Source organism: Trematomus bernacchii, unplaced genomic scaffold (assembly GCF_902827165.1).
Source record: "Trematomus bernacchii unplaced genomic scaffold, fTreBer1.1, whole genome shotgun sequence".
NCBI classification, from domain to species: Eukaryota; Metazoa; Chordata; class Actinopteri; order Perciformes; family Nototheniidae; genus Trematomus; species Trematomus bernacchii.
The window spans coordinates 70,137-96,000 of NW_022988024.1; the positions used below are offsets into that span (position 1 = coordinate 70,137).

Sequence of the window (25,864 nt, forward strand, 5' to 3'; positions counted from 1 at the left end):
AATGCCTTTTGCTGCTCGTTTGGCGGGTCTTGCCAGAATGGCAAGCTAACGACAGCTCCGTCATCACGTCAGACATTTTACGGCAGACGCGTAAATAATAACCAACCCCTTTGCGGCAGTGATACCCTGCCATCTACTGACCCCTGCTGTCCATTGTTAAACAGGTCATATTAAATCATATTAAATATAAACATACAATTGTGATTACACTTTGTGTGGGTCACACATTGCCCGACAAAGAAAAATGGCTCCCGACATTAACCATCAACCTCTTAACTTGTGCCCCTTCTCTTTGAACTTAAAACACTTATACACACTCTCACAAGGGCACTTCTTTAAATATACAGGTGAATAAAATATGTATGAGAGTGGGTGTAACAATCTTTCCTTCTCAATATGCATGTATGTATGGCAGCATTACAGTGTAAGGCAGTGTCTGGTGTGTAGTGTAAGGCAGTGTCTGGTGTGTAGTGTAAGGCAGTGTCTGGTGTGTAGTGTAATGTGGCATAGGAAGGGGCTGCATTCCCCAGAATGGCAGGGCTTGTACAGTATATAGTCCCGCTGGGTCTGTCGGCCCACATGATCTGGAGGATGGCTGACCAAGGGAGTCATATGTCAGCGTTTGAGGAGGTCTCCTGTCCCGTGTGGATTTCCTCACTGGCTCATCCTGAGGTGTCACAGGTCGGTCATAGCCATAGGGTACTTGTACATCCTCATGCTCTTACGGTGCTTCAGAATCCACAGGCAGGTCTTCCTCATCAGTCCGTTCTTCTGGTGGTTCTCGTCTGGTTTCTCTCTCAGGTGTAACAACTCGATGTTGTTCTGGTGTATGATATCTCAATGGCACTCTATATCTATGTGGTTCAGGTACCCTTCTCAGACCGTCTGTGTTTTGCTGAGATCCAGAGCTAGGTTCAACATTCTGTGAGTGAAGTCCAGCTTGTGGGGGTACTCTTAGCCAGTATCGTACTCTAGGTGCCTCATCATCAGAGTTTTCTGAGTCACTGCTTTGTGATGTCTCTCTCTGTCGTTGTTTCTCAACATGATGACTCTTGCTCTTCCCTCTAGGTGGTAGCAGATTTCCTGTTGGTTCAGGCAAGTTTACAGGTAGGTCATTGACAACGTGTAGGAGATTTCGATGGAGGGTACGGATCTTATGACCACCTGTCTCAGAGCACACTTTGTACACCAAATGTCACCAACTTGTTCTTTGACGACATACACAGTTTGTTCCCAGTAGGACCTCAATTTTCCAGGTCCACCTCTCTCACTCATGTTGCGGACTAGGACTCTATCACCAGGTTGGAGCACAACTCCCTTGATGTGACAGTCGTAGTACTTCTTGTTTCTTGCACTGGAGTGTTGACTGTTTTCAGATGCAATCCGGTAAGCCTCTTTCATTCTCAGAGCCCATTTCTTAGCATAGACCTGTGTTGTTTCAGTCTGACCTTTGGCTGACAGACCAAACATTAAATCTACTGGGAGACATGGGTGCCGTCCAAACATGAGGTAGTGGGGTGAGAAGCCTGTTGCCTCATGCCTGGTGCAGTTGTATGCATGCAGAACCAGGGGTAAGTGGTCTTTCCAGTTGCTCTTTTCTGTTTCTCCCAGGGTCCTCAACATTTGGAGCAGTGTTCTATTGAACCTCTCAGCTGGGTTTCCTTGGGGGTGGTATGGGGTTGTCCTCGAATGAGCAACTCCAGCCAGATGCCTCAGGGTCTTGAACAGGTCATTTTCGAACTCTCTGCCTTGGTCGTGGTGCAACCTGGCCGGGTAGCCGAATCTTGGAATGAAGTCATTATAGATTTTTTCAGCAGCTGTTCTGCCAGATTTATTTTTTGTTGCGTAGACTTGAGCAAATCTGGTAAAATGGTCAATAACTACTAAAATGTACTCGTAGCCCCCTTTGCTAGTTTCCAGGTGCATATAGTCTATAGACACAAGCTCAAGTGGTGCAAGGTAAGGCAAGGCAAGGCAAGTTTATTTATATAGCACCTTTTAACACAAGGCAATTCAAAGTGCTTTACAAAAATGGAAGACATTAAGAAAATGGCATTTAAAATCAGTCATTAAAAATAAAAGTTAATAAAATAAACATTAAAAGAAAAAATACATGGATAAAAGTTACAGTGCAGTTTAAGATATGAATAGTTCAATTAAAAGCAGCGGCAAAAAGAAAAGTCTTCAGCCTGGATTTAAAAGTAGTAAGAGTTGCAGCGGACCTGCAGGTTTCTGGGAGTTTGTTCCAGATATTTGGAGCATAATAACTGAACGCTGCTTCTCCATGTTTAGTTCTGACTCTGGGGACAGAAAGCTGACCAGTCCCTGAAGACCTGAGAGTTCTGGATGGTTCATAATTTAGCAGTAGGTCAGACATGTATTTTGGGCCTAAACCATTCAAAGCTTTATAAACCAGCAACAATATTTTGAAATCTATTCTTTGACACACAGGAAGCCAGTGTAAGGACTTCAGAACAGGAGTGATGTGATCCACTTTCTTAGTGTTAGTGAGGACTCGAGCAGCGGCGTTCTGAATTAGCTGCAGCTTTCTAATAGATTTTTTAGTGAGACCTGTAAAGACACCATTACAGTAGTCGAGTCTACTGAAGATAAAAGCATGGACAAGTTTTTCCAAATCCTGCTGTGACATTAGTCTTTTAATCCTGGATATATTCTTTAGGTGATAGTAGGCTGATTTAGTAACTGTTTTAATGTGACTGTTGAAACTCAGGTCAGAGTCCATGACTACACCTAGATTTCTGGCTTTATCTGTTGTTTTGAACATTGCAGACTGAAGCTCAGCGCTAACTTTTATACGTTCTGCCTTGGCTCCAAAAACCATTACCTCAGTTTTATCTTTGTTTAATTGGAGAAAGTTCTGACACATCCAGTCATTGATTTGTTCAATGCACTTACTCAGTGTTTGAATTGGAGCATAGTCTCCTGGTGAAATTGTTACGTAAATTTGTGTGTCATCCGCATAGCTATGGTAACTTATTTTGTTGTTTTTCATTATCTGAGCCAGTGGTAGCATGTAGATGTTAAAGAGAAGAGGCCCCAAGATGGAGCCTTGAGGTACCCCACATGTCATATTTGTCAACTCAGATGTGTATTTACCTGTAGAAACAAAGTTTTTTCTGTCCTTTAAGTAGGACTCAAACCAATTTAGAACTGTTTCCGAAAGTCCCAGCCAGTTTTCTAGTCGGTCTAGTAATATGTTGTGGTCAACAGTATCAAACGCAGCACTGAGATCTAATAATACTAACACTGAAGTTCTGCCACTGTCTGTGTTTAAGTGGATGTCATTGAAGACCTTTACAAGAGCAGTCTCAGTGCTGTGGTTTGGACGAAATCCTGACTGGAACACATCCAAACAGTTATTTAAATGCAAGAAGTTACTCAACTGTTGAAATACAACTTTTTCAATGATCTTACCTAGAAATGGCAGGTTTGATATGGGCCTGTAATTGTTCATTACTGAAGCATCTAGATTATTCTTTTTTAAGAGCGGTTTAATGACTGCAGTTTTCAGTGCCTGTGGAAAAATACCTGAGTGAAGAGATGTGTTTACTATATGAAGTAGATCTGAGGCCATGCAATGAAAAACATCTTTGAAAAATCCTGTTGGAATAATATCAAGGCAGCAGGAGGAGGATTTCAGAAGTTGAATAATGTCCTCTAAGTTTTTATCATTAATCTGATGGAATTGTGTCATGGTGTTTGAATTGATATTAGGTGGACACAGGGACAACACATTTGCTGTACCTGATGCAGAGGCACTGACTGCTTGTCTAATTTTCTGAATTTTGTCAGTGAAGAAGGAGGCTAAATCATTGCATGCCCTGGTGGATAGAAATTCAGATGCTACTGGCACTGGGGGGTTAGTTAGTCTGTCGACGGTAGCAAACAAGGCACGTGCGTTGTTTTTGTTTTTGGTAATGATGTCAGAGAAGAAAGACTGTCGTGCGTTTTTCAATTCCAAATTATAAAGGCAAAGTCTCTCTTTATAGATTTCAAAGTGAACCTGGAGATTTGTTTTTCGCCACCTACGTTCAGCTTTTCGACACTCTCTTTTTTCTGTTCTCACGGTCATGGCCTTTCTCCATGGAGATATTTTCTTGCCAATCACTTCCTTTACCTTAGTTGGAGCAATGGTATCTATAACATTTTTAATTTTTTAATTAAAATGATCAACTAGCTCATTTACTGAGATGTTAGCAGGGGCAAGTGTGGATGAAAAATTATGGGGGGGTGACGGGCAGTGGAGACTCCTCCATTTGTGTCATAGGTCTCCCATAATCAGAACATTCCTCAGGCGGGTGCAGTGATACTTCTTCAGGGTTTTCTGCGCGATGTGTTGTGTCTTTCTCCTGTTTTGATTCCTCTTGCCGCTTGTCCTTGGCAGAGGGAACAGATTGATGACGCAGGCAGTTGAATATGTTAGAGATAAACAATTTCACTCCTGACTTGTTCAGGCAAACTCCATCTGCCTTAAAAAGATGTCTGCGATCCCAGAAAAAGTTAAAATTGTCAATAAAATGGACAGAATGGTCAGTACAGGCAGCTGAAAGCCACGTGTTCAGTGCAAACAGTCTGCTGAATCTCTCCACTCCTCTTCTGACTGGCGGTAGAGGGCCACTGATGAACACTTCCGCATTTAGAGAGCTGACAGTTTCCAACAGACATTTAAAGTCTTCTTTCAGCGCTTCTGACTGTTGTTTCACAACATCATTTGTTCCAATGTGCAGTACCACATTCTTCACAGTCGGATGTTCAGCCCCAATATGCAGGATCTTCTCAGCCAAGTCAGAGACCATATTCTTGGGAAAACAGAGTACTTTGGTGTTGTTCTTACTACACATATCTTTTACATCTCTTACAGCAGAGTCACCCACAATCAGAGTTTCAGGCCCAGTCGTTAGCTTTCCCTCCAGCCTTTTACTTTTGGAGTAGCTATTGGTCCTTACCCTGCTGTGTGAAGAGGACAGGTTATCCAGGTCATCAGAAAGAGATCTCCGGTTCTCGGTCAGCGGAGCGTATCTGTTCTGGATTGGCACACTTGGTGGTTTAGGAGGATTGTTTGTAGTTCTCCCTTTAGCAGCTGTCCACGGCTGTTTCCTAGTATGAATAGGGGTTGAAGAGGCACTCTTCCTGGGTGATAACAATGCAGGCCAGCCGGTCGCATCACAGATTTCAGAGTGCTGGGCTCTGCCTGTTATTCGTCCTCCCAAATCCCATGGAAATGATTTACTCTTAGGCTTTGCACCCAGAGAGTTCCAGGGAGGACTACCACTTGTAGATTTATTACCCAGTACACAGCCCTCCTGTTCCTTGGAAACCTTGTAGCTGCTAACTAGCTGTGAGTTAGCATACCCTTTTCCATTATTTTGCAACACTGGTAAAGTGGTGTTATTCCCACAACATAGTCCATTCACTTCCACGTTAACTTCCAACCGTTGCATTTTCATTTCCAACACAGCCATCTTCTGTAGAAGTTTGTGGAAGTCATCTGTAGAGAACGGAGGCATTTTGCTACCAACTAGCTTAAGCTAAATAGCATGCAGTAGCCTACCAGGCTTTAGCTGTTGCTAGGCCACGCTACTGTAAGACTGAGGTCGTCGTAAAAATGTTGAAATATGGCTGAAACCCTCCGTCTATTTACGAAGAATAACTGTCCCAGTGATAAGTTAATGTCCAGGAGCCGCTGCTCGAAGTTTTCAGAGAATAAGAATAGGAAAATCAGCATAAAAAGTAAGCAGAGGCAAGAGCAAGCAGAAAAGCGTCTGCACTGTAAGAAAGATAAGGCAGATGAAGTGATGCTGCCCATTGGTGCTCTGACGTGTGTCACAGGTTTCTTTTGTTTGATACAGGGGCATTTTCTGGTTACATAGGTTTCAATGTCCTTTTTCATGAAAGGCCAGTAGAAACGGTCTCGAGCCAGGTGGATGACCCTCTCAGCCCCAACATGTCCCATGTCGTCATGGAGATGCTTTAGTACCAGGGGGTGGTATCGTGATGGTAAGACGAGCTGCTGCCGCTGACTAGCTGTCCGGTACAACAGTTGATTTTCCATGTGCAGTTTTCCCCACTCGTGCATGAGCTTTCTGAGCGTACCACTGGCTCTCTTCCTGTCCTCATTGGTCAATACTGCCTTTGCCTCTTTAAGTTTGATAAGCTCACCGATTGCATGGTCCTCCCTTTGGGCATTGACTAGCTCACTGTGGTCAATGGTAAGGGGTGACACATTCACAGGTGACTCTGAGCATGAAGCTAGGTCCAATGCAGCAACATAAGCAACATCCTGCCTCTTTGCAGACTCACAGCCATCCCATGTGGTTTGGATGGTTTCTCTTGTGAGTTCTTCAGTACACTCTCTGACGTAGGTGTCAATGTCAAGAGGGAGACGAGAGAGCGTGTCTGCGTCGATGTTCACTCTTCCTGGCCTGTATTTGACATCAAACCTAAAGTCTGCTAGCTCACCTACCCATCGGTGGCCCACAGCATTCAGCTTGGCAGTACTCATGTATGTGAGGGGATTATTGTCTGTGTATACTGTGAAATGGGGTGCATAGAACAGGTAATCCCTAAATTTCACACATATCGCCCACTTAAGAGCAAGAAACTCGAGTTTCCCTGAGTCCATGTTGTAATTCTTCTCAGTGGGAGACAGAGTTCTTGAACCATAGGCGATGACTCCCAATTTTCCATCTTGTCGTTGATACAACACAGCGCCGAGTCTCTGCTGAGAGGCGTCAGTGTGAAGCACAAATGGCAGTTCGAAATCCGGATAGGCCAACACAGGTGGGTGTGAAAGTGTGTCAATCAGCTGTTCAAGGATCCTTTGGTGATCATCAGTCCACAGGACAGGTGTCCTTGAGGGCAGCTGAGCTCCTTTTCCAACCTTATGTTTCCCCTGGGTCACGGTAGAGCTTCCTTTAATTTTTAACAGATCATAAACTGGTTTGGCAATGCTTGAGAAGTTTTGAATATAGGCTCTATAGTAGCTTAAGAAACCCAGTAACTTCCGCACTTCTCCAACTGTGCTTGGCCTCTTCTCTTTCAGGGACATGATGGCATCAATGTCTTTTGGGTCAATCCTGACACCGTCTGCAGAGACCAGCCTCCCAACATACCTGACCTCTTTCTGGAACAGCTCACACTTTGTTGGTCAAAGCTTGACACCATGGGACTGCAAGGCTCTCAGGACCTGACGTACTCCCTCAACATGGCTAGTGAAGGAGTCGGAGTAGCAGAGGATGTCATCGAGGTAAGGGATACAGCAGTTGTCACGCAGAGAGTCCAACATTTCCTCCATGCTGCGCTGAAAAGCAGCAGGGGCGTTGGAGAGTCCAAAAGGTATCCTCACCCACTCATACAGCTCCCAGGGGGTGATGAACGCCGTCATGTGTCTGGATCCTTCAGCAATGTAGCCCTGGTGGTAGGCCTTGCCTTGGTCTAAAATGCTGAACCAGCTTTGGCCTTTTAGGGTGTCGATGAGTTCCTGGATACGAGGCAATGGGTGACGGTCTGGTACTGTTTTCTGGTTTAACATTCTATAATCGATGCATAACCTTAGGGACCCATCCTTTTTCCTGACGCAGACTACAGGAGCTGAGTACGGAGATTTGGACTTAACTATCCACCCTTTTACAAGCAGGTCTTGGATGTACTCTTCAACCTCTTTATAAAGCGGCTTGGGCACTGCACTGTATGTGCGCTGAACTGGGATGTTGTCCTTTAAGTTGATGGACATTTGCAGGCTGGGAATGCAAACTATGTCCCCATCATCTTTAGCAAAGGCTGCCGATTCCTCGTGTAACATCTGTTCCACCTTCATCTGTTGCTCATCACTCAGGTGGCTGACATCCAGAGGTGGGTGCCACAGTGCAGAAGTGGGTTTGTCACTGTTAGAGTGTGGTGATGTGGAAGAACTGGCTATATTTGCCTGGGCTTGATTGTCCTTGCTGCTTGGGTTGTCTGTCTCTATCACTCTATCAATGGTTTCGATGTTGCCTAGAACAGTACAGCTGGGCAGAGTCACAGCACTTCTGGAATGGTTTGACACAGGCACCTTTACGAAAGGTCTCTCTGTCTGTTGGATCGCCATTAGTCCTTCTCCAACACTCAGCTGTGCCAGTGGTGTAGCTTCTAGATTGGGTTCGAAAAGCACAAGTGAGTCGGATTCACTAATATCTACTGGTACCCTGCACTTAATATAAGCTACCTGGCCAGGATAAATAGTGACTTCTTTCCTGCCTATCTTTACTGCCGCACTCTGTTGTTCCTGTTTTTGCTCAGTCTTTATGAAACTCACCATAGCTTCTGCCATAGCATTGTCAGTCTCCAAAGCACCAGTAAGCAAGTTGACAAGGATAGATATCACTTTGGGTCTACTTTCATGACTCCTAAAGAGTTCCTGGATCACATTAAAACCAACTATCGGTCTGTCTATTTTTATTCGACTCACTAGGAAAGGCACTCGAATAGATAAGTCTGGATCATCGTTTCCCTGCAGGTTTACTACCACTTCAATCCATCCTTCATAAGGTACTGCATCTCCTGTGACAGCCGTCACGTAGAGATCATCCTCCATGAGTTCACTGAGGGGTCTAATATCTTGTCCAGATAAGTATGTCTTTCCAAGCACTGTCTATTATGCTCACATTGGCCCCAGAGTCTAAAAGCGCGGTTATGGCGTAACCGTTCATGCTACATCTCAATAGCGACTTTCGGCCAATTAGCGGAGCTCTCTTTTTGATTGAGTGTTGTTCGTTATTTTTCTGCGTGTTGATAGGTGTATGACCAGTGCTTTGTCTTGCTGCTGTAACCTCCTGGGGGTGGGACTTGTCCTTTGGGTCGGTCAGTGGTTGTCCCGTTGCCCTGACCGGCGCCCGTTTCCCGCCTGCTTCTGTCTTTTCAAGCAGCCTATAGCACGATGACCCTCCTCCCCACAGAAAAAGCAGTGGCTACAGTTTGGTTGAGCCTGAGCTATGCATTGTGGGCACCCATACGGTCTCCTGGTCTTCTTCTCTGGTCTGGTTTTGTCAGAGCAACACTGGTGGGTGGTTTGATGTAGCCCCTCAGGCACCTGGGTCGTTGTTGATAGCTGTTTCAGTGTTTCCATTGCCTGTGTTAAAGCCTCAGCACTCAGAACCTGAGCACTCAATCTCTGGATGACATTATCCTTACTTTTGATTTGAGTCTCTCCCACACTGCTGAGTATTTCTTCAGGTTCAGCGAGTATGCTGTGTGCTTGAGTCAACTTGCAGTTGGAACTGCGTCCCAGTCTGCGCTTTCTTTCACTTTCTTCCATTGCAGTCTTGATAACCTGCCTTAACAGAGCTTCATCAGACCAGGCGCGCCGGATTCATTTTAGAAGTGGGGGGGCCAAAAAAGTGCGTGTGTATGGCCCAATCCCAAACCACACCCTACACCCTATCCCTACACACTCCCCCTCCGTGACGGAGTGAACTCCGTGGAGTGACACATGAGGCTCCCTCCTGTCAGATGGAGGGAGTAGATACAGTGGCAAGCTTTGGGACAAACTCCCCTCTCTCCGGCAGAAACAGGAAATGCCGTAACTGTATCAACGGTATCAAATCAGCATCTCTTTGACAAAAAATGTAAATTAATAACTAAAATAAAACTCCAAACATCTCTAATTGTGTTTTTTGTAAAGCTCTTTTAGTTTTAAACCTGATGTTTATAAGTTTCTTAGTTTTTGCAACAGTCTGTAAATATACACAACTTTATAATAAAATGCACACATTTACCTTTTTCTAGACTAAACACATGGTAGATCCTAAGTTAAAAACATATGAGGTTATCATGAGGTTGTTAACATCGCAGTTTATCAGTGGATGTTTGCTGGAAGCACAATAACTGCATGTTTTGCATTGCTTTTAAATTTCAGTTAATATAGTGGTGAGAGACTCCCGATACATTAGATTTATAAGTTCATTAATTGTCTCGTGATGCATATTTCCCGGTGAGCATGAAGCTCTTCAGAGTGGGGTTTTTCTCAGCTACGAGTTATTTTGGAAATTGCTCTCCTTATCCGCATGCCCCCTGATTGCTAGGCCCTGTCGGGTTAGAAACTGCAGACAGCGCAGTTGCTCCATCATTCCATCTCTTCTTTTTTCCTGCTCAATACGCTGTTGTTTGACAAGCTGTATGTTGACTGGTGTTTGACTGAAGAAAGCGCACTTTTTTTTAATACACTCTCTGTGGAAATGAGACTTTTCGTGGCTGTCCAGGAGGCTTGGGCACTTTTTCCAGTTATTAACTCCGATATTAACAAAGCTATCATCTCCACATTTTGAGAAAGTTACAAGCCGTTTGACAGCAGCAAATCTGCATATTTCACAGAAGGCCCGTTTAGTGGTTTTGCAAAAAATTAACCACTCTCTGTTTTTGTACCATTCTGCGTTGAAGTACCTTTCTCTTTGCCCAAATAATCTAGCGGTCAGTTAGCTGCAGCTTTACCCGTCTCAATGTCCCGACAACAAACCTCCATGCAGTCGGAACCAGCCTGTTTTCATGCAACAAGAAGCACAACCACTTCAAGAAGAGCGGAAGATGAACCTCAGCCTAATGTTGTGAGTATTCTGAATGTGGCCAAGACCAGAGAGATGGTCATTGATTTCAGGAGGGTGAGGACGTCTCCTCTACCCCTGTGCATTCTGGGAGAGGATGTGGCTGTTGTGGAGGACTACAAATACCTGGGAGTGCACTTAGACAATGGGCTGAACTGGAGGATCAACACTGACGCTGTGCACAAGAAGGGGATGAGCAGACTCTATTTTCTAAGGAAGCTGAGATCCTTCCACGTGTGCAGCAAGATGCTGGAGATCTTCTACCGGTCTGTTGTGGCTAGTGCACTCTTCTTTGCTGCGGTCTGCTGGGGGGGCAGCATCAGAGCCGTCGTATAATGTATATGTATTGTATCATATATTGTATGTATATAATGTATTTATTAAATCTTCATGTTCCATGATGGGCCTCACCACCTTCAGTCACAGGTACTGGCTCCTCGATTGTCCTTACACTCTCTGTCTCTCACCCTAAAACCAGACCCTTTCTTTTTAGACTAAAATGTCGGGTATCTCTAGGGTCCGTTTGGTGTTGTTGTCTCATAACCCGTTTAAACCATGCCATTCAACCAAATATATTACAACCTTCTCCAATAAATAAGTGTGTTATAACTTAAGCAGTTGGGCCTACCACGCTCGGCCAAAGAAAGACTTGGCAGCATCTCAGCTTCAAATAGGCCTGTAGTTAAAAACTTTGGTCAGCTGTTACACCCACTTGTCGCCTATGATTTATTGTGTTTTGCACTTTAACCACATTAGGAAAATCGCCCAAAGAAGGACCTAATTATAATTTCTGTCATAGCAAAGGTCATGCCTGCTAAACATATGTCATTAATGTTACTTTAATGAACCTTTTCTGTTGCTTCAGCATATGAAACTTTGTATCTCTCTACCTCCTTTGCCTTTTTCTGCACTTCGCAGCCCTGATACGCAGCACTATGTTCACCACATATGTTTATGTTTGCTCAGTCTGTCTAATAAACCCATAAAATGGTTGTGAAAGAATACCAAAGCTGAGGCTGGACGATGATTGACTGTTGGTGTGCCACCGTGTGTCTTATTGGTTTTGTGTTATACTGTATTTTATTGTGTGCAGCTGGCCCTTATCTCCAAGACACATTTAAAACAAAATAACCTTGAACCTTGAAGCCCCATCTCTCCCCACCTGCCCCTGCTTCCTACAGTACATCCCCTCCACACCACACCAAGTTGTTCTTCTTAATAATAATACATTTATTTTGGGGGGCCGCCTTTCATAACACCCAAGGACACCTTACAGGGCATAGGGGCAATATAGGGAACAATTAAAACAGTGGATTTAGTGAGATATCAGCCGGGGTAAGACAAGACAAACAACAGTAAATGGACTACAGAAGGACACAAATGGACACAGGGTACAGTTTATATTATTCTTGGGCTTTTTTCGACTACAAGAACTCAGCGCACCGTGCTGTGAAGTGGTAACGTATTTCAAAGGTTCTGGATTTGTTTACAAATCTAGAAACTAAATACAAAACTAAGACGATATGAAGATCTCATGTCAAAAATAATTGTGATAAATGAGACAGAACTGGCCTGTCAGTGAGCTCATTTTATGTTGGTTTGGTTCTTCTGATAAAAGGTGTGAATATCTAAATAATATATACCACCATATGCTATTGTCATTAGTTGTGTCCCTGTTCTTCAAGCTAAGGCATTGCTAAATTAACAACTCTTGGCTTACAGAGTGGTAACATGAGACCGATTTTTATATATAAAATATAAATATATTTTAATTTTATAATTTATTTTAAATATTAACAATATAATAAAATAAATGGAAATATATACACCGGCAAATATTTAATATAAATACCTTGTGTGTGTGTGTATAGCTATTGCTTTATCTGCTTAATGTTATTTTCATATGAAAGTCCATGATTATAAGTATGCAGTATCATAACTACATCTTTGATGTTTATAAAAAACCAAACCGTTTGAAAATTGGTTGCAAATTGAGCAAGCTATGGTTATTTAAATAGTAAACCATAATGTTATGAATGAGAGCACTGCCCGTAGCAAGATGGCGGCCATGTGGCAACGTCGGTCTCCATTGGCCAGCAGCGCGGGTGAGTCATCTAGTGTTTATATATATCTATGCTGCCATCTACTGCCCCCTGCTGTCCATTGTTAAACAGGTCATATAAAATCATATTAAATATAAACATACAATTGTGATTACACTTTGTGTGGGTCACATCTCCGCTTGCAATTTCATTTGTAAACCACCGCATCTTTTGTGTAATTAAATGCTGTTAACTTTTATAAGCTTGCCTTGACTCTTTTCAGTCTCTCCTGCTCTCGGGGTTTCAAGAATATCTAACAACGTTCATCAGTATTATAATCAAAAAGAGAAATATGAACGTTAGTTTTTACTGAAATGATCAAATAAAGTCAACATTTCACAGTCTTTACTGAGCTGTGTGGGGTTTGTTCAACTTTTAAAAGATGTTTGAATGGTGATATACACAGTGATAGATGTTAAGGACTAACGTTTATAATAAATACATTTGTATTGATTTTAAGATCTTTTCATACAATCATACGTATTGGGATCATTTGTATTAATGTGGAGCGGAGGGAGAGGGTGGCGAGCATAACTTTCCTTTTTTATTTCAATTCCAACTTTGGTCATGAAGAATGTTTCTCTGTTGTCCCCGTTCATAAAGCATAAAACAACAGCATCAGAGCACGGTGCAGAGTCTCTAGATGAGTTTACAGCAGAGCCATATAATATAATCTATCTATATATATATATATATATATATATATCTATATGGCGATGGTTTACAGTAGTCCCTCGTTCTTATTAAACATCCATGTTGTAGTCCGCTGTATAGAAAACTGTAGTTTCCATAGTTTCCCCACAGCAGCAGACGCACATTTATGACGTCCGCTGGCGCATCATAAACACGTCGGATAGTGAAAGTGCAGTCGGATTCTCTAAAGTACCGCAGTCTCTTCTCCTAAATCATTTTGAATTCTCCTATCCACTATCCCTTAACCCCATGACGTTTCACTCAGAGGTCAAGGAATAGACGATAGGGTTAGAATTTAGGAGCTGATTTTTGGATTATTCGACCGCAACAATATTCTTGTTATTTTCTGAATTTAAATATCACCTGGCTTCTACCTTTGACCTCATGCTGTCAGCCAATCAGAAGCGTCCTACTGAAGCAGCAGCCAATCAGATTTGACGGAGCACTATTTGAAAGCCGCTCGTCTTTGTCTTGTTTACCTACTGAACTCGGTGTCCAAGGAGCCTGTCGCTAAATCGTGCTTGTTGGTGCTAAACTATATCCCCGTATTTTTATTTGAATCTGTTTGCCCTCGTTGCAGCCAAAGTTGACATGTCTTCTGTTGAAGTTCGTGCTGTGGTGAGTAAACTGTAGTTCACTGTTTTACTGCATGTCACGTCAATTGTTTGCAAAGCTCGTAGCTTCGCCAGCTAGCATGGCCGCTTCTTGGCTTGACTTTATGTTCGTATTGGCTTTTATTGAACAGGGTTTTTATTTTCTTAAGCTTCTCCGTAGTGTGTGACTTGTTTCCTTTTCTCTTTCAGCAGCTCCCACCCGGAGAGAAGCCCATGAAGATCGTGGGTCTGAGGAGAGCTGCTCTCGGAGAGATCACCAACTTTAAAGCAGCAGCAGTCAACACCAAGGTAAGTTAAATCATCATCATCATGGAAGAACTGTTTGGGTCAGCTACTGCTCCATGTTTCATGCCTCCTTTGTAGCTCTTTGAAGTGTTGTGTATCAGCCCTGTGAGCCAAAAATAAGGGAACACACCTGCACATGAGCTACACTTTAAGGCTACGAGTATGTGGACACTATAGAGTGGCGAAGTCCCTCCCCTTCCGGTTGAGCCCCATGGGACCTTATTTCGGAAAAGTTATGCATTGAAGTCAATGGAGAGAGAAAGATTATCTTTCGATCCCGTTTGAATTGTGCCACGAATTACACATATGATGTTTGTCAATTTAAAAGATAATTTTGCAAGTCAAAAAAAAAAAAAATGTGCCGTAAAACTGTGAAGTAACACATTTGTTTGTGTGAAACGCTAAATGAACTACATCTCTCGTCAACCACACACGTCACCAAGATGGCCGTCACTACTGTCTTGTCAACAAACGATTGACTATCACCACAATGAAACACGTCCTGAAGAATGTCATGCAAAGCTGCCTGCCTGCCTTCCTTTGATTCTCTCTGAACTGCCTGGTCGTTTTAATGTCAACCATTTGTGCAGATAGCATGAAGTAGAAAAGATCGCCGATGCTAACGTTAGCGTTAGCATTTCTCCCCCGGAATTAAATGGTGTATTATAGAATGATCACACCGGTGACAGTACTATTCAAAGGGTTCACGAAATATGACTACTACTCTTACTGTTTAACATTTTGGGTTACTTAATGTTACTTCATGTTAAGGCTAATAAAAATGACAAGGCTGTAATGCTAACTAACGTGCTAGCTACTAGCTAGGTAGCTAACTTGATCAAGCCACTCCTGGTCGTTTCATCAGACGGGAAGCAAAAGAACGAGCAAGACCCATTGCTGGTATAATAACAACCTGGTACTAAGCACACAGGCATCTTGTTAAAGTTATCTTATCTTAGCCAGCGCCATATAGATAGATTATATCTATATTGCGCTGATCTTAGGTATCTGAATGGTGGAGGTAAACAATTGTGACATCACTTACGCGACTCTAGGATTTGTAGTCTTTCTAGTTACGTATTTTTCATAGTCTTATATTTCAACAGTTTTACGACAAACTGTGACTTTTTTGACATGGAAATGATTTTTTAAGTTTGACAAACATCATGTGTGTAATTCATGGCACAATTCAAACGGGATCGAAAGATAAGTTTTCTCTCCCCATTGACTTCAATGCATAATTTTTCCGAAATAAGGTCCCATACCCCGGAAGTAAGTGGGAGGGACTTCGCCACTCTATTCATAAAGCTAAAACCAAGCAGCACATCATTGTTGCAGTTCATGTTTAAACATGCATCTTTCCAAACTTGTTTCCTTAGAAGACGGGCCCTGCCAAAGCTTCATTCAAACCCTCAGTGAAAGCCTCCATTGCCCCTAGAGCTCTAGCTGTGGTGCTGCCCATGGCCCCGGCCCCTGCAGACCCCCTCCCCACAGTCTCAGAGGAGTCTGCTGATGTGTCCATGAAGGAGGCGGAGGAGGAGGAGGAGGAGCTGTGCCAGGCGTTCTCTGATGCGCTGCTCATGGTGCAGGATGTGGATGTGGATGAGGAGGACGGGGACCTGCCGCAGCTCTGCTCAGAATATGTCAAAGATATCTACAGCTACCTGCACGTCCTGGAGGTAATTCACCCCTCCAGTAATGCTCTCTTTTCCCACCCTGCAAGGTTGAGTGTTACATCTGTTTGTCTCCACAGGTGGAGCAGGCTGTACGACCCAACTACATGCAGCATTATGAGATCACTGAGCACATGCGGGCTGTCCTGGTCAACTGGCTGGTCCAGGTGCACTCCAGGTTCCAGCTGCTGCAGGAGACTCTGTACCTCACAGTTGCCGTCCTGGATCGATTCCTCCAGGTAGGAGAGGTCTAAACTGTATTTTCTTTGTGTTTTGTGAGCTGTTTGTAAATGTCTGCCGCTGTGCTTCAGGTCCAGCCGGTCTCTCGCAGGAAGCTGCAGCTTGTCGGTGTGACGGCCATGATGGTGGCCTGTAAATACGAGGAGATGTACGCTCCAGAGGTGGGAGACTTCGCCTACATCACAGACAGCGCCTTCACAAAGGCTCAGATTCTGGTGATGGAGCAGCTGATTCTGAGGACCCTCAACTTTGAGCTGGGACGCCCTCTTCCTCTGCACTTCCTGAGACGGGCTTCCAAAGTGTCCAATGTGAGTCGTTGCGCGGATTTGTTTGGGACGCTACTTTTTACTTTAGTAATTGTTCAAATTTGCTAGGTCTGCAGCCTAATGCTGCGTTCACACCGGACGCGATGCGATGTTTGGGGGCGGCGCGATTACATGTAAAGTCAATGCAGAGATGCGGACAGACGCGAATTCGCTCCGACGGCGCGCATGAAGAGGTGGACGCGGCGCGAATCACGCGATTGAACGGTGCCGCGTTAAACGCGAGAGTTCAATTTTTTTTTTCAACTAGAGTGTCAAATTCACCTGACGCGTTCTCGCGGAAGCCAATCAGCGGTGAGGATCTCAGCCTGCCGTCACTGACGTTCAACCACACAACATCAGCCGTTAGCAGTTAGCACACAGAGCTCACAGCTCCTCATATCTGTTCAGAAACTGGACAAAAGTTAAACAAGTGCAAACCACAGACTGTCTGTGCCATGACGAATACAGTCGCTGGTTTATTTATGTCTGTAGGCCATTGTTATGAGTGTGGAATGAGCATATACAACGTTAGCTTAGCCTGGTCGACCCGATCTTCATTCAGAAAACAAGCATTTTAAAAGGTGTTTTGCCTGCCCTCTTGTCTGCAGACTTGTCAAAGCATTAATTCATGGTTGTTACTAACCGGTATCAGTATGTTGTTACTTCGGCATCATTTAGAAACGTGTATTACAATTTAATCACGGTAAAATATGTTGTTGTAGCTCCCGAGCCAGCGTGTCTTGTTTGAATGATGAGAGTAAACACAGCTGGCAGCCGCGGTGAAACTCCAGCGTTTAGAGCGATGCGATTAGAGCGAAGCGAATATTCGCATTGCGTCCGGTGCGAACGCAGCATTCTAGACAGATGTTCTCCTAAAACCACCTGCAAGAATGTGTACAATGTGTCTTAAGACTTCTCAGTGTGCTTAATGTTCTTTTGTGCCTCAGTCTGATGTAGAGAGACACACGCTGGCCAAGTACCTGATGGAGTTGACGCTCCTTGACTACCACATGGTGCACTATCGGCCCTCTGAGATCGCTGCTGCTTCTCTGGCGCTCTCCCAGCTGCTGCTGATAGCCCTGCCCTGGGTGAGTAATGGCATTAGTCCACTCTGGCCAAAACTGACAAATTCTTCCTCACTATTGACAATTCCACAGTCCCACCCTCCCCCCAAGTTAAGAGTCTGGGTGTCATCCTTGACGGCACCTTATCATTTGAAGCTCACATCAACATCACTCGATCTGCCTACTTCCACCTCCGCAATATTAACCGCCTCCGCCCGTCACTCACACCAACAGCACCGCCACCCTCATCCACGCCCTCGTTACATCCCGTATTGATTATTGCAACTCCATCCTCTCTGGTCTTCCTCACAAATCCCTGCGTAAACTCCAACTGGTCCAAAACTCAGCCGCCCGTATCATTACCAGAACTCCTTCCATTAATCATATCACTCTGGTTCTCCAACAACTCCATTGGTTAAATACCGCATAGATTTGAAAGTGTTGCTCCTCACCTTCAAGGCCCTTCACACTCTTGCACCTCCATATCTCTCCGAGCTCCTTCACATCTACACTCCCTCTCGTGCTCTCCGATCCTCCTCTGCCTTCCAACTCACTGTACCTTCTGCCCGCCTGACCACCATGGGGTCAAGAGCCTTCAGTCACTCTGCCCCCCGTCTCTGGAACTCTCTCCCACAAGACATCCGCAATATGGACTCACTCTCAACCTTCAAATCCAGCCTGAAAACACACCTTTTTAAACTGGCATATTCAATACCTTAATTCTGCTAAACTGATTGTTATATGAAGTCTTTGTTTTTGAAGTCTTGTATTGCTGTGTGATCTTTGTTGCTTGTTTTTGTTTATGCTCTGTAAGGTGTCCTTGAGAGCTTTGAAAGGCGCCCATAAATAAAATGTATTATTAGAGGGGCATCTACACTTAAAATGTTTCATTTTCCTGATGTTAATTTTTCTGTCTTGTCTCAGTCTCCTCAGCAGCAGCACTACACCACTTATGACGCCGCCCACCTGAAGCCCATCATGCAGCACATCGCCAAAAACATAGTGATGGTCAACGAGGGGAAGACAAAGTTCCAGGTGAGTTGAACGACCAAGTATAAGCATTAAAGTTTTGATGTGTAGCAAAAATAAAAACCTTTTTCCTCTGCAGGCTGTGAAGAACAAGTACTCGAGCAGCAAGCTGATGATCAGCCTCATCCCTCAGCTGAACTCGTCCATCATCAAGACGATGGCGGCCGCTCTGCTCAGCAATCCTTGAACTCTTACATCATCAGTGGACGTTTCACTTGCACTTTATTTAAGATTGATCGCAATCTGTGGAAACTACACTTCAAATGTTTTTATTTTTTATACGCATGATGTTTTGACAACTCTTTACGGTACATCAGATGTTCCTCCAATGCACCTTGAACTGCAGTTCCACTTAAGCTAGAGTTTAGATGATGCATCGCTTCCAATCAGAAGTTGTGTGCACCAAGATTGTTCTTTCTAGTTTGTGTTTACCATCTGATTTCTTAAGTCTACCTCAAGAGTTAGGGCTTTATTGTGTTTTTGCTTTCTTAAAAACATTTGAAGACACATTTTAAGATAATTACTGTTGTATCATGCTTTTTTTTTTTTTTTTAGTATGTGTTGCGTTGTAGAATGTTGGATATACCAGTATTTTTTTAATCTAAAGAGGTTTTAAATGGCTGAGGTTGTATTTTCATTTTTGTACTTGATTCATAATGACAGCTGGCTGATGTATGGATTTGTTAATCCATCAGGTTTTCGTTTAGTAACTAATATTTCTGTATGAATGTGTTTGAGTGAATCCCCACTAACATTTATATTTATTTGCAACCATTTCAAAATTATTAAACCTTTAAATGAAAATAAAATCTATTTTAAAACAACAGAAAATGCAAACTTTTTTTTTTAACCAGTTTATTACTAAAATAGGTTCGTGTGTGAGAAGCCGACAGGTTTCATATTGACTTAAGGAGTCCCGTGGGCAGGACTCGGGTCAGGTGTTCAGGTGAAGCGGACTCTGCGCATGGAGCCCACGGTGCTGTTCTGGCTGCCCCAGTCGGAGAAGTTGTTGTAGTCGCGCTTCTCCAGGATGTAGTGAGGCCCTCTGTAGTTGGGCTCCTGATAACACACCCAACTGCAAACGGAAGGGTTAGTCGGTTAAAAAACACGTTTATTTTCAAGATTTTTATTTTTTTTAATACATCTAAAAACTGCGTGTAGTCATCTAGAATTACTGCTTCTGTTTTTCTGTCATTAGTTATTGACCCAAGCTAGCTTTAAAATCTAATTGAAAGCTTCAAACAGGAGCAGCTGTTGAACTTAAAGGGGCGATTCACTCTAAATAAAAAAATTCATATTTCGCTTACCACAATTGCTATTGATCTAGATGTGTTGTGAATAGTTGAGTTTAGGAGGTATACACCTTTTATCTTGGATATTGGAACAAGAGGGCACTGGATTTATGCACCAAAAAAAAATGGGGAAATCCTGACCCTGTTCCTCAAGAGGATTCCGACCTTGACTTGAGTAAGGAACTATCTTCTTTATGCCAAACTATGGCCACTGTCTGTATTATAGCACATAGGCCCCTGCCCATTCACTGTGGGGTGTAGTTTGTTTGAATATCACACTACAGGAATGAGAAAAAATGTGTAATTTTGTTTTTGGGGTGAAATGTTCCAAGTCCAAATAGACTTGATTGGAGGAGTCACAGATGATATATAAATAGGTTGTTGCACTTACGCTCCTCCGAGCACACGGATGGAGGCGACCCTGTTGAGGCTGTAGCGGCTCATCAGGTTGGGGATGTCATCCTGGATCTCCATCTTCTTACCGGAGAAACCGGCACGCTCAAACAGATGAGCCTTGCCAGGATTGTTGTCCTGAAATAACAAACACACAGTGTCAGTCAGGGACAGCTGGTGGGTGTTTCTGGATCAGTGGACTCTGTCACGATACTATCTACAAATCATTTTAGGCCATCTAACTTAAAACATTTAACCCTTATTGTCTGGAAAACTTTTGTCAAATGATTTTAATATTTGAGGACTTCTATAATACAGTGTAAACATGTCTTACATATTTGGTACCAATGAAATGCCAACTGGGTGGGTGTCTATAGCTACAAGATATAAGGTGGTAACGTTTATTTAGGGGTAACCTGAAGTAAATTACAGCCCCCAATACATAACTACAAGTTACTTATTTTCCTCTTGTTTTTTTTAAATGACCTCCCTTTCTATTTTTTCAGTAGTTAAGTCATTTAAATGTATTTGTCAGTTTTCTAACATTTACTGTAGGTACCCATGACATATTTAATCAATTTCCACACATGTTGCAAATAACTACACACCACTAATATCTCAAATCTGTCAAAATTACTTCTACAGGGTTTGAAGATCCAAATCTTTATATTTATAGAGATTATTTTTGATGTGTTAAGCTTTGAATAATGCATGAAAATAACAGAAATAGCACTTACTGATGCAGTAGCTAGGACTTTAGAGGATTAAACGTGAGCTACTGTACAGTGTGCACACATCCAGTCCAGGTCTCAGAGTGTATTCCTCTTCCCCTGGACTAACTGTACGTACTGTAACGTGTGTTTTAGCTTCATGTCTCACCTGTTTGACAGCACGGACAGAGGAGACGTGGTCCACCTGGGCGGACCACTTGTCGTAGCAGTTGTACTCTCCCCTCTCGGACATGTCCCACAGGTACTGACGGCCGCGGAAGTTCTCATGCTCGTAGCCGATCCATCTTCAGAGGAGAGGAGAGTCAGTCAAAAACACAGCTAGCAGACTAGTTACTTTGCAGATTTGGTTTAATGATGTGAAATATAATCAACTCTTAAATCAGTCTTTAGTTACACCTGGAGTAAATTCACAAGCTACCCTGCAGTATACAAAGTCATTAAAACTAGCTGCACCTTTACCAGCTTTGATAACACTTTAATGCAGCACTAATTATAATCAAAACATATGATATATATTATTCTGAAATGGGCCAATCTGCATAATGACTACTTTTTTGATGCAAATGCTTTTCTACTTTTACTTGAGTAACATTTTGAATGCAGGAGTTTTTCTTGTAACAGAGTACTCCTACACTCTGGTACTTCTACTTTTACTCAATTACAAGATCTGAGTGTTTCCATATTTGTAGGCTCCCATCTGAACTATAACAAACTAAGTCTACTGCTACACTTCTGGAGTTTCACTATTTAAAAGTTGAAAAAAGGTGAACCCATTCACTGTATTGAGGTCCACTGACAGGTTGCTGTTATCTGTTGCTGTCCATTTCCCCTGTGGACTCTTGTGTGTGTTGCAGTGACCTGTGGTGTGCTGTAGGTGGGGTTGCAGACTTACGCTCCGCTCTCCACCTGCACAGAGTTACATCTCTCTGGGAAGCTCTTGTCACTGAGCCTGGCACAGTCAGAGCTGAGGTCCAAACGCCTGCCGGCGAAGTTCCTCTGCTCGAAAAGAGTCACCTGAGGGCACAGACACCACGGGAAACACATTGTATTAAAGTTAAACATCAGCACTCAGATGTTCATCGCCAAAAAACTCTAAACTACTGACATCTTCAGTCACACTATAAGGTTTTTTCCTTAACGTTTTGAACATTTTGACACTAATACCTACAATAAGCCATGATGAATTTATATCATTTGTTGTTCTGATTGGGAGGGAACATGTCAATCTTAAGAAAATATAAAATGATGGGTTATATTCTCAAATGGTCAGATTAGAAATTAGTAACCAATTACAAAGCTTCCAAAGTATATGTAAAGGAATACACAATATGAAATAACTAAAATATTTGGTTTACAGTAAACTGATGTTGTGCTAAATAACATGCAGTAGATATTTCTTTGTGAACCACAGCTGAGAGCAGTGACTTTCTGGAAACTAAACCACAACATCGAAAATAACTAGTGAGCTTTTAGAGTTGCTTGTAGGTTAAGTCTTTATGCTAAGTTACACAGCTTTAAGTAATAGAACAAAGATAATATAGCTATTCTTCGTCAGCCAAGAGGTCCCCACAGAAAATGATATATATGTTTTACATTATACTAAACAATACTGAACAGGTAAATGACACTTCATCACTTCATAACAACATGTAACTCACCCTCCCACTGGACCCGTAGAAGGCACGTTGGAGTACAGACCCCAGCTTGCTGTAGATATAGAAGGTTTTATAGTGAATAATTACACCCCCAAACACTCTACACCATCATTCAAAACAGATGATAAAGGAATAACAGAGTAACTTCATAAAAACATGACAGTGTGTTGAGGTATAACTAAAGACCTGAGCTACTGAAATGTCATAATTGATGTCACTTTGGTCAAGAAACACTGAAGTGCTACAGATTGTAACCAATAAGGAATTAGAAGTATTTTCATGCTTTCCAATTTGAAACTACACTGTGCAGAATGTGTGCATGTCTCCTGCCATGATCACATCACAAAATCGGGTGATTTAGGGAAACTGGTATAGCCTGAGAACCAGCAGCAGGTGGGACGTGGAGCCATGGGCACCCCCACCCCGACACCTCTGAGCAGGGGGCTCTTTGGGTCTGGTGCGCGGCGCTCTGGACATACCTGGTTTGTTGGGCTAATCCTGTGACTTTAGTGAAGATGTTCATGTCAGCTCTGTGACGCAACAAGAAAGCCCCTTAAATACAGCCAGGTGAGCTGAGCCCACAGGTGCTAGAACACTCAGAGGGGTTCTGCAGCAGTCCATTGATATGCTAAACACACAAACACAGTCATGTTCTCTGTTGTCACACACACACAGCTGCAAACACGGCATGCAGAGGACAATTAGACATACAAACACACATTTGGCCAGCAATAGAAATAGATGTGTTCATGCAGATACACAAACACTAGTATAGAGAACAGAGTTTCTGCACACACACACATAGATACACACACACACAAACACACATGTAAATATGAGAGTGCAGTGCCAACAGTTTTTGGCTTTGAACAATTCAGCGTTTTAAACGACAATGCCCTTTAAACAATGCTCTGTATGATAATGGTTGTATTCATGCTTTGTGCATGGCCAGCTCCAGCAAACTGTATTCAGTGTAGAGGTCGTGACCTTGAGCTGGGGGGGGGGGGGAGACAGAACCTCTGTGAACTTGAATGTACAGTTTTAGACTTTTCCACTCTGACGGCTCCACTGATGTGGTGGAGACACAAATCAGACATATTGTGTGATTAGATATTCTTTTAGACTTAAGTCAGTTGTATGTAGAGACGTTTACCATCTTAAGGGGAGAAATTGTAGGCTAAAATTGTTTTATCTTTTCCATTTGCATCTGAAGATACTGCCTACATTTACCAAAAGTTAGCAGGATAATGCCTAATTTCCATGTTTAAACAGAAAACTTCATAAACTTGTAATAGAAAAAATAATTGTCTGAACGCAAGTAATCCAATGGAGAGGTTTCCTGGTGATATCTATTAGTTATAAGTAAGTACTTTAATGCACTTACATGCACCAAACTCTCCAGTTTTATTCCTATCTATATTTAATATTTTTTGACAGAGATGTTTATTCATATATCTGATTCAAATCACATTTTCTTCCTTAAAAACACGCCAAAGATTGATCTTTTTGTGTGTTAAAAAGTGAAAGCCAAAATACCAACTGTAGATTTCTGATCCAGAAATGTATGCAAATTAGCATATTTAGTAAGATGGGTATATAGTTTATGTTAATATTTCTTATTTGATACTATTTTATGCTGCAAAGTACATACGGGATTGTTAATGTTCCAACTACACTCCAGTCATTAGCTGAGGGTGGACAGTCTTCAAACCCTGAGCATACACTTTGAATTTGTCTCTTATTGGTCTGATAACACTGACTTTACAATGAAAAATACACAACACATTTTTCTTAAGAAGATTGGTGTGTCCTGAAGAACACAATAATAATGTAATAATCATTAATAACTCTTCCATTCAGAGAGTGCACTGTTGTACAGGATTTGTAAAAGGTGTACAATGAACATAACTATGTAGGTGCATTGACTCCAAACGACTCATTTATTTGATCAGTCTGGAGGCATCCAGTAACTAACTTAATTTCGTTTAACAAATACATTTTAAACATCATAAAAAGTAAATATTTGAAGTTCTATTGTAATAGATTATATGTAAGTAAAGTATAATATATGTGAACATATCTTTCAAAATAAAAAATCTATATCTTTTATTCACTAATACTTTATGTGGATTAAGACAAATGAGAGTAAAAAATGAGAAGAAAAACACAAACAGACATTTGTCCTCATTAAAGGTGTCCACAAATTAACCGATTGGAAAAATAATAATACATTTCTGCTCTAAACATTGAGACATTAACAAGTCAAACAAAACAAAGTGTGGCACTGAGCTGCCACTGTATCAGGTTCACTGACATTAACTCTGCTTACAGTGTCAGAATCACCTCCTTTTCTAAAAGATCTGTTGGCCACAGCAAATTCACTGTTACACCTCACTGACTTCAAATGGAGCGGTATTCAGAGCGCATGTGGATGGGATAGGGGAGGGGGAGTCTCTGTATGGGGGCTGATGAATAGCAGAAAATGTCCCTGGATGATTCACTCGGTTTTGTTTTTGTAACATTGGCTCTGAACCTGCCGGTGACACTGGGCGGCATTAACTAGGTCCAGAAGCTTGGGGACGTTTCTTGCACTTTGGAGCAGTTTCCAGCGGAGACAAATGCAGGACGTGCCGCAGGTCAGACATCTATATGTGGTTCTGAGAGAGGGGCTGAGGCTGAGACAGGCTGGGCAAAGGGACACATGTAGGCAGAGAAACAGCACAGGCTTTGGCAGGAGGACTCTCAGGGAACTTCACACTTTTTAACCCTCATCTTGGTTATCTTTCACACCACTGGAGATTTACAGAAGCTTGAAATGTCGCTCATCCTGACCGTGCTGAACAAGCTGGCTAAATTCCTGTCTGTGATAGCCTTCTGTGTCAGTGTGTCTTACAGCTGGCTGAAATGAAACTAGATTCTTATTTTATATCTTAGAGTTCTGATAATGACCGGGTGTGTTTTCAGTGGATTTTTAAGAAATTATACTGAGGTTTGGGGTTTATGTTAGAATGGTAACCTGTGGACACCTGAAGCCTTTGAGTGAGTTTCTCAATCTTTGTACAGGAACAGGATATGACAGCAGATGTTGCCTTTGGCCTACGTGTAAGCCATGATATCTGTGAAATCAGAGTTCAAAAAAACTGATTTTTTTCCTCCAGGTGTAAAAAGACAGAGTTCCTTGCCAAAGATCACA

The 25,864-nt window shown here is 42.6% G+C and overlaps 2 protein-coding genes across 5 annotated transcripts; one reads left to right on the plus strand and one right to left on the minus strand.

The window, feature by feature from the left end:
• The first annotated feature begins 13,658 nt into the window (after positions 1-13,658).
• Positions 13,659-19,237, plus strand: LOC117472241 (G2/mitotic-specific cyclin-B2-like). 4 transcript variants are annotated; one of them, XM_034117410.1, is made up of 8 exons: positions 13,659-14,008; positions 14,194-14,292; positions 15,672-15,968; positions 16,043-16,201; positions 16,274-16,510; positions 17,455-17,595; positions 18,496-18,606; positions 18,680-19,237. In XM_034117410.1, the coding sequence occupies exons 1-8, from the start codon at positions 13,982-13,984 to the stop codon at positions 18,785-18,787; spliced, it is 1,179 nt and encodes a 392-aa protein (XP_033973301.1). In that variant the 5' UTR covers positions 13,659-13,981; the 3' UTR covers positions 18,788-19,237. The 4 variants fall into 4 exon arrangements, with proteins under 4 accessions (XP_033973301.1, XP_033973302.1, XP_033973299.1 ...); XM_034117411.1 differs by having other exon boundaries at positions 13,660-14,008; positions 15,669-15,968; positions 16,274-16,501; XM_034117408.1 differs by having other exon boundaries at positions 13,662-14,008; positions 15,669-15,968.
• Positions 19,138-23,194, minus strand: crybgx (crystallin beta gamma X). The gene is made up of 6 exons (XM_034117412.1): positions 23,151-23,194; positions 22,675-22,723; positions 21,909-22,030; positions 21,165-21,300; positions 20,284-20,423; positions 19,138-19,675 (listed from the first exon to the last, which is right to left on the minus strand). Exons 1-6 carry the CDS (start codon positions 23,192-23,194, stop codon positions 19,543-19,545), a joined length of 624 nt encoding a protein of 207 aa, XP_033973303.1. The 3' UTR covers positions 19,138-19,542.
• Positions 23,195-25,864: the final 2,670 nt, after the last annotated feature.

What these genes read in the sequence shown, in the direction of transcription:
- LOC117472241 (XM_034117408.1), top strand. Translation starts at nt 13,982, where the DNA reads ATGTCTTCTGTTGAAGTTCGTGCTGTG. An exon ending in TCCTGGATCGATTCCTCCAG is followed by an intron (nt 16,202 to 16,273) that starts GTAGGAGAGGTC and finishes GCTGTGCTTCAG; the next exon opens with GTCCAGCCGGTCTCTCGCAG. An exon ending in AGGGGAAGACAAAGTTCCAG is followed by an intron (nt 18,607 to 18,679) that starts GTGAGTTGAACG and finishes TTTCCTCTGCAG; the next exon opens with GCTGTGAAGAACAAGTACTC.
- crybgx (XM_034117412.1), bottom strand. Translation starts at nt 23,194, where the DNA reads ATGAACATCTTCACTAAAGTCACAGGATTAGCCCAACAAACCAG. An exon ending in CTGTCCGTGCTGTCAAACAG is followed by an intron (nt 20,424 to 21,164) that starts GTGAGACATGAA and finishes TTGTTATTTCAG; the next exon opens with GACAACAATCCTGGCAAGGC. An exon ending in ATCCGTGTGCTCGGAGGAGC is followed by an intron (nt 19,676 to 20,283) that starts GTAAGTGCAACA and finishes TTCCGTTTGCAG; the next exon opens with TTGGGTGTGTTATCAGGAGC.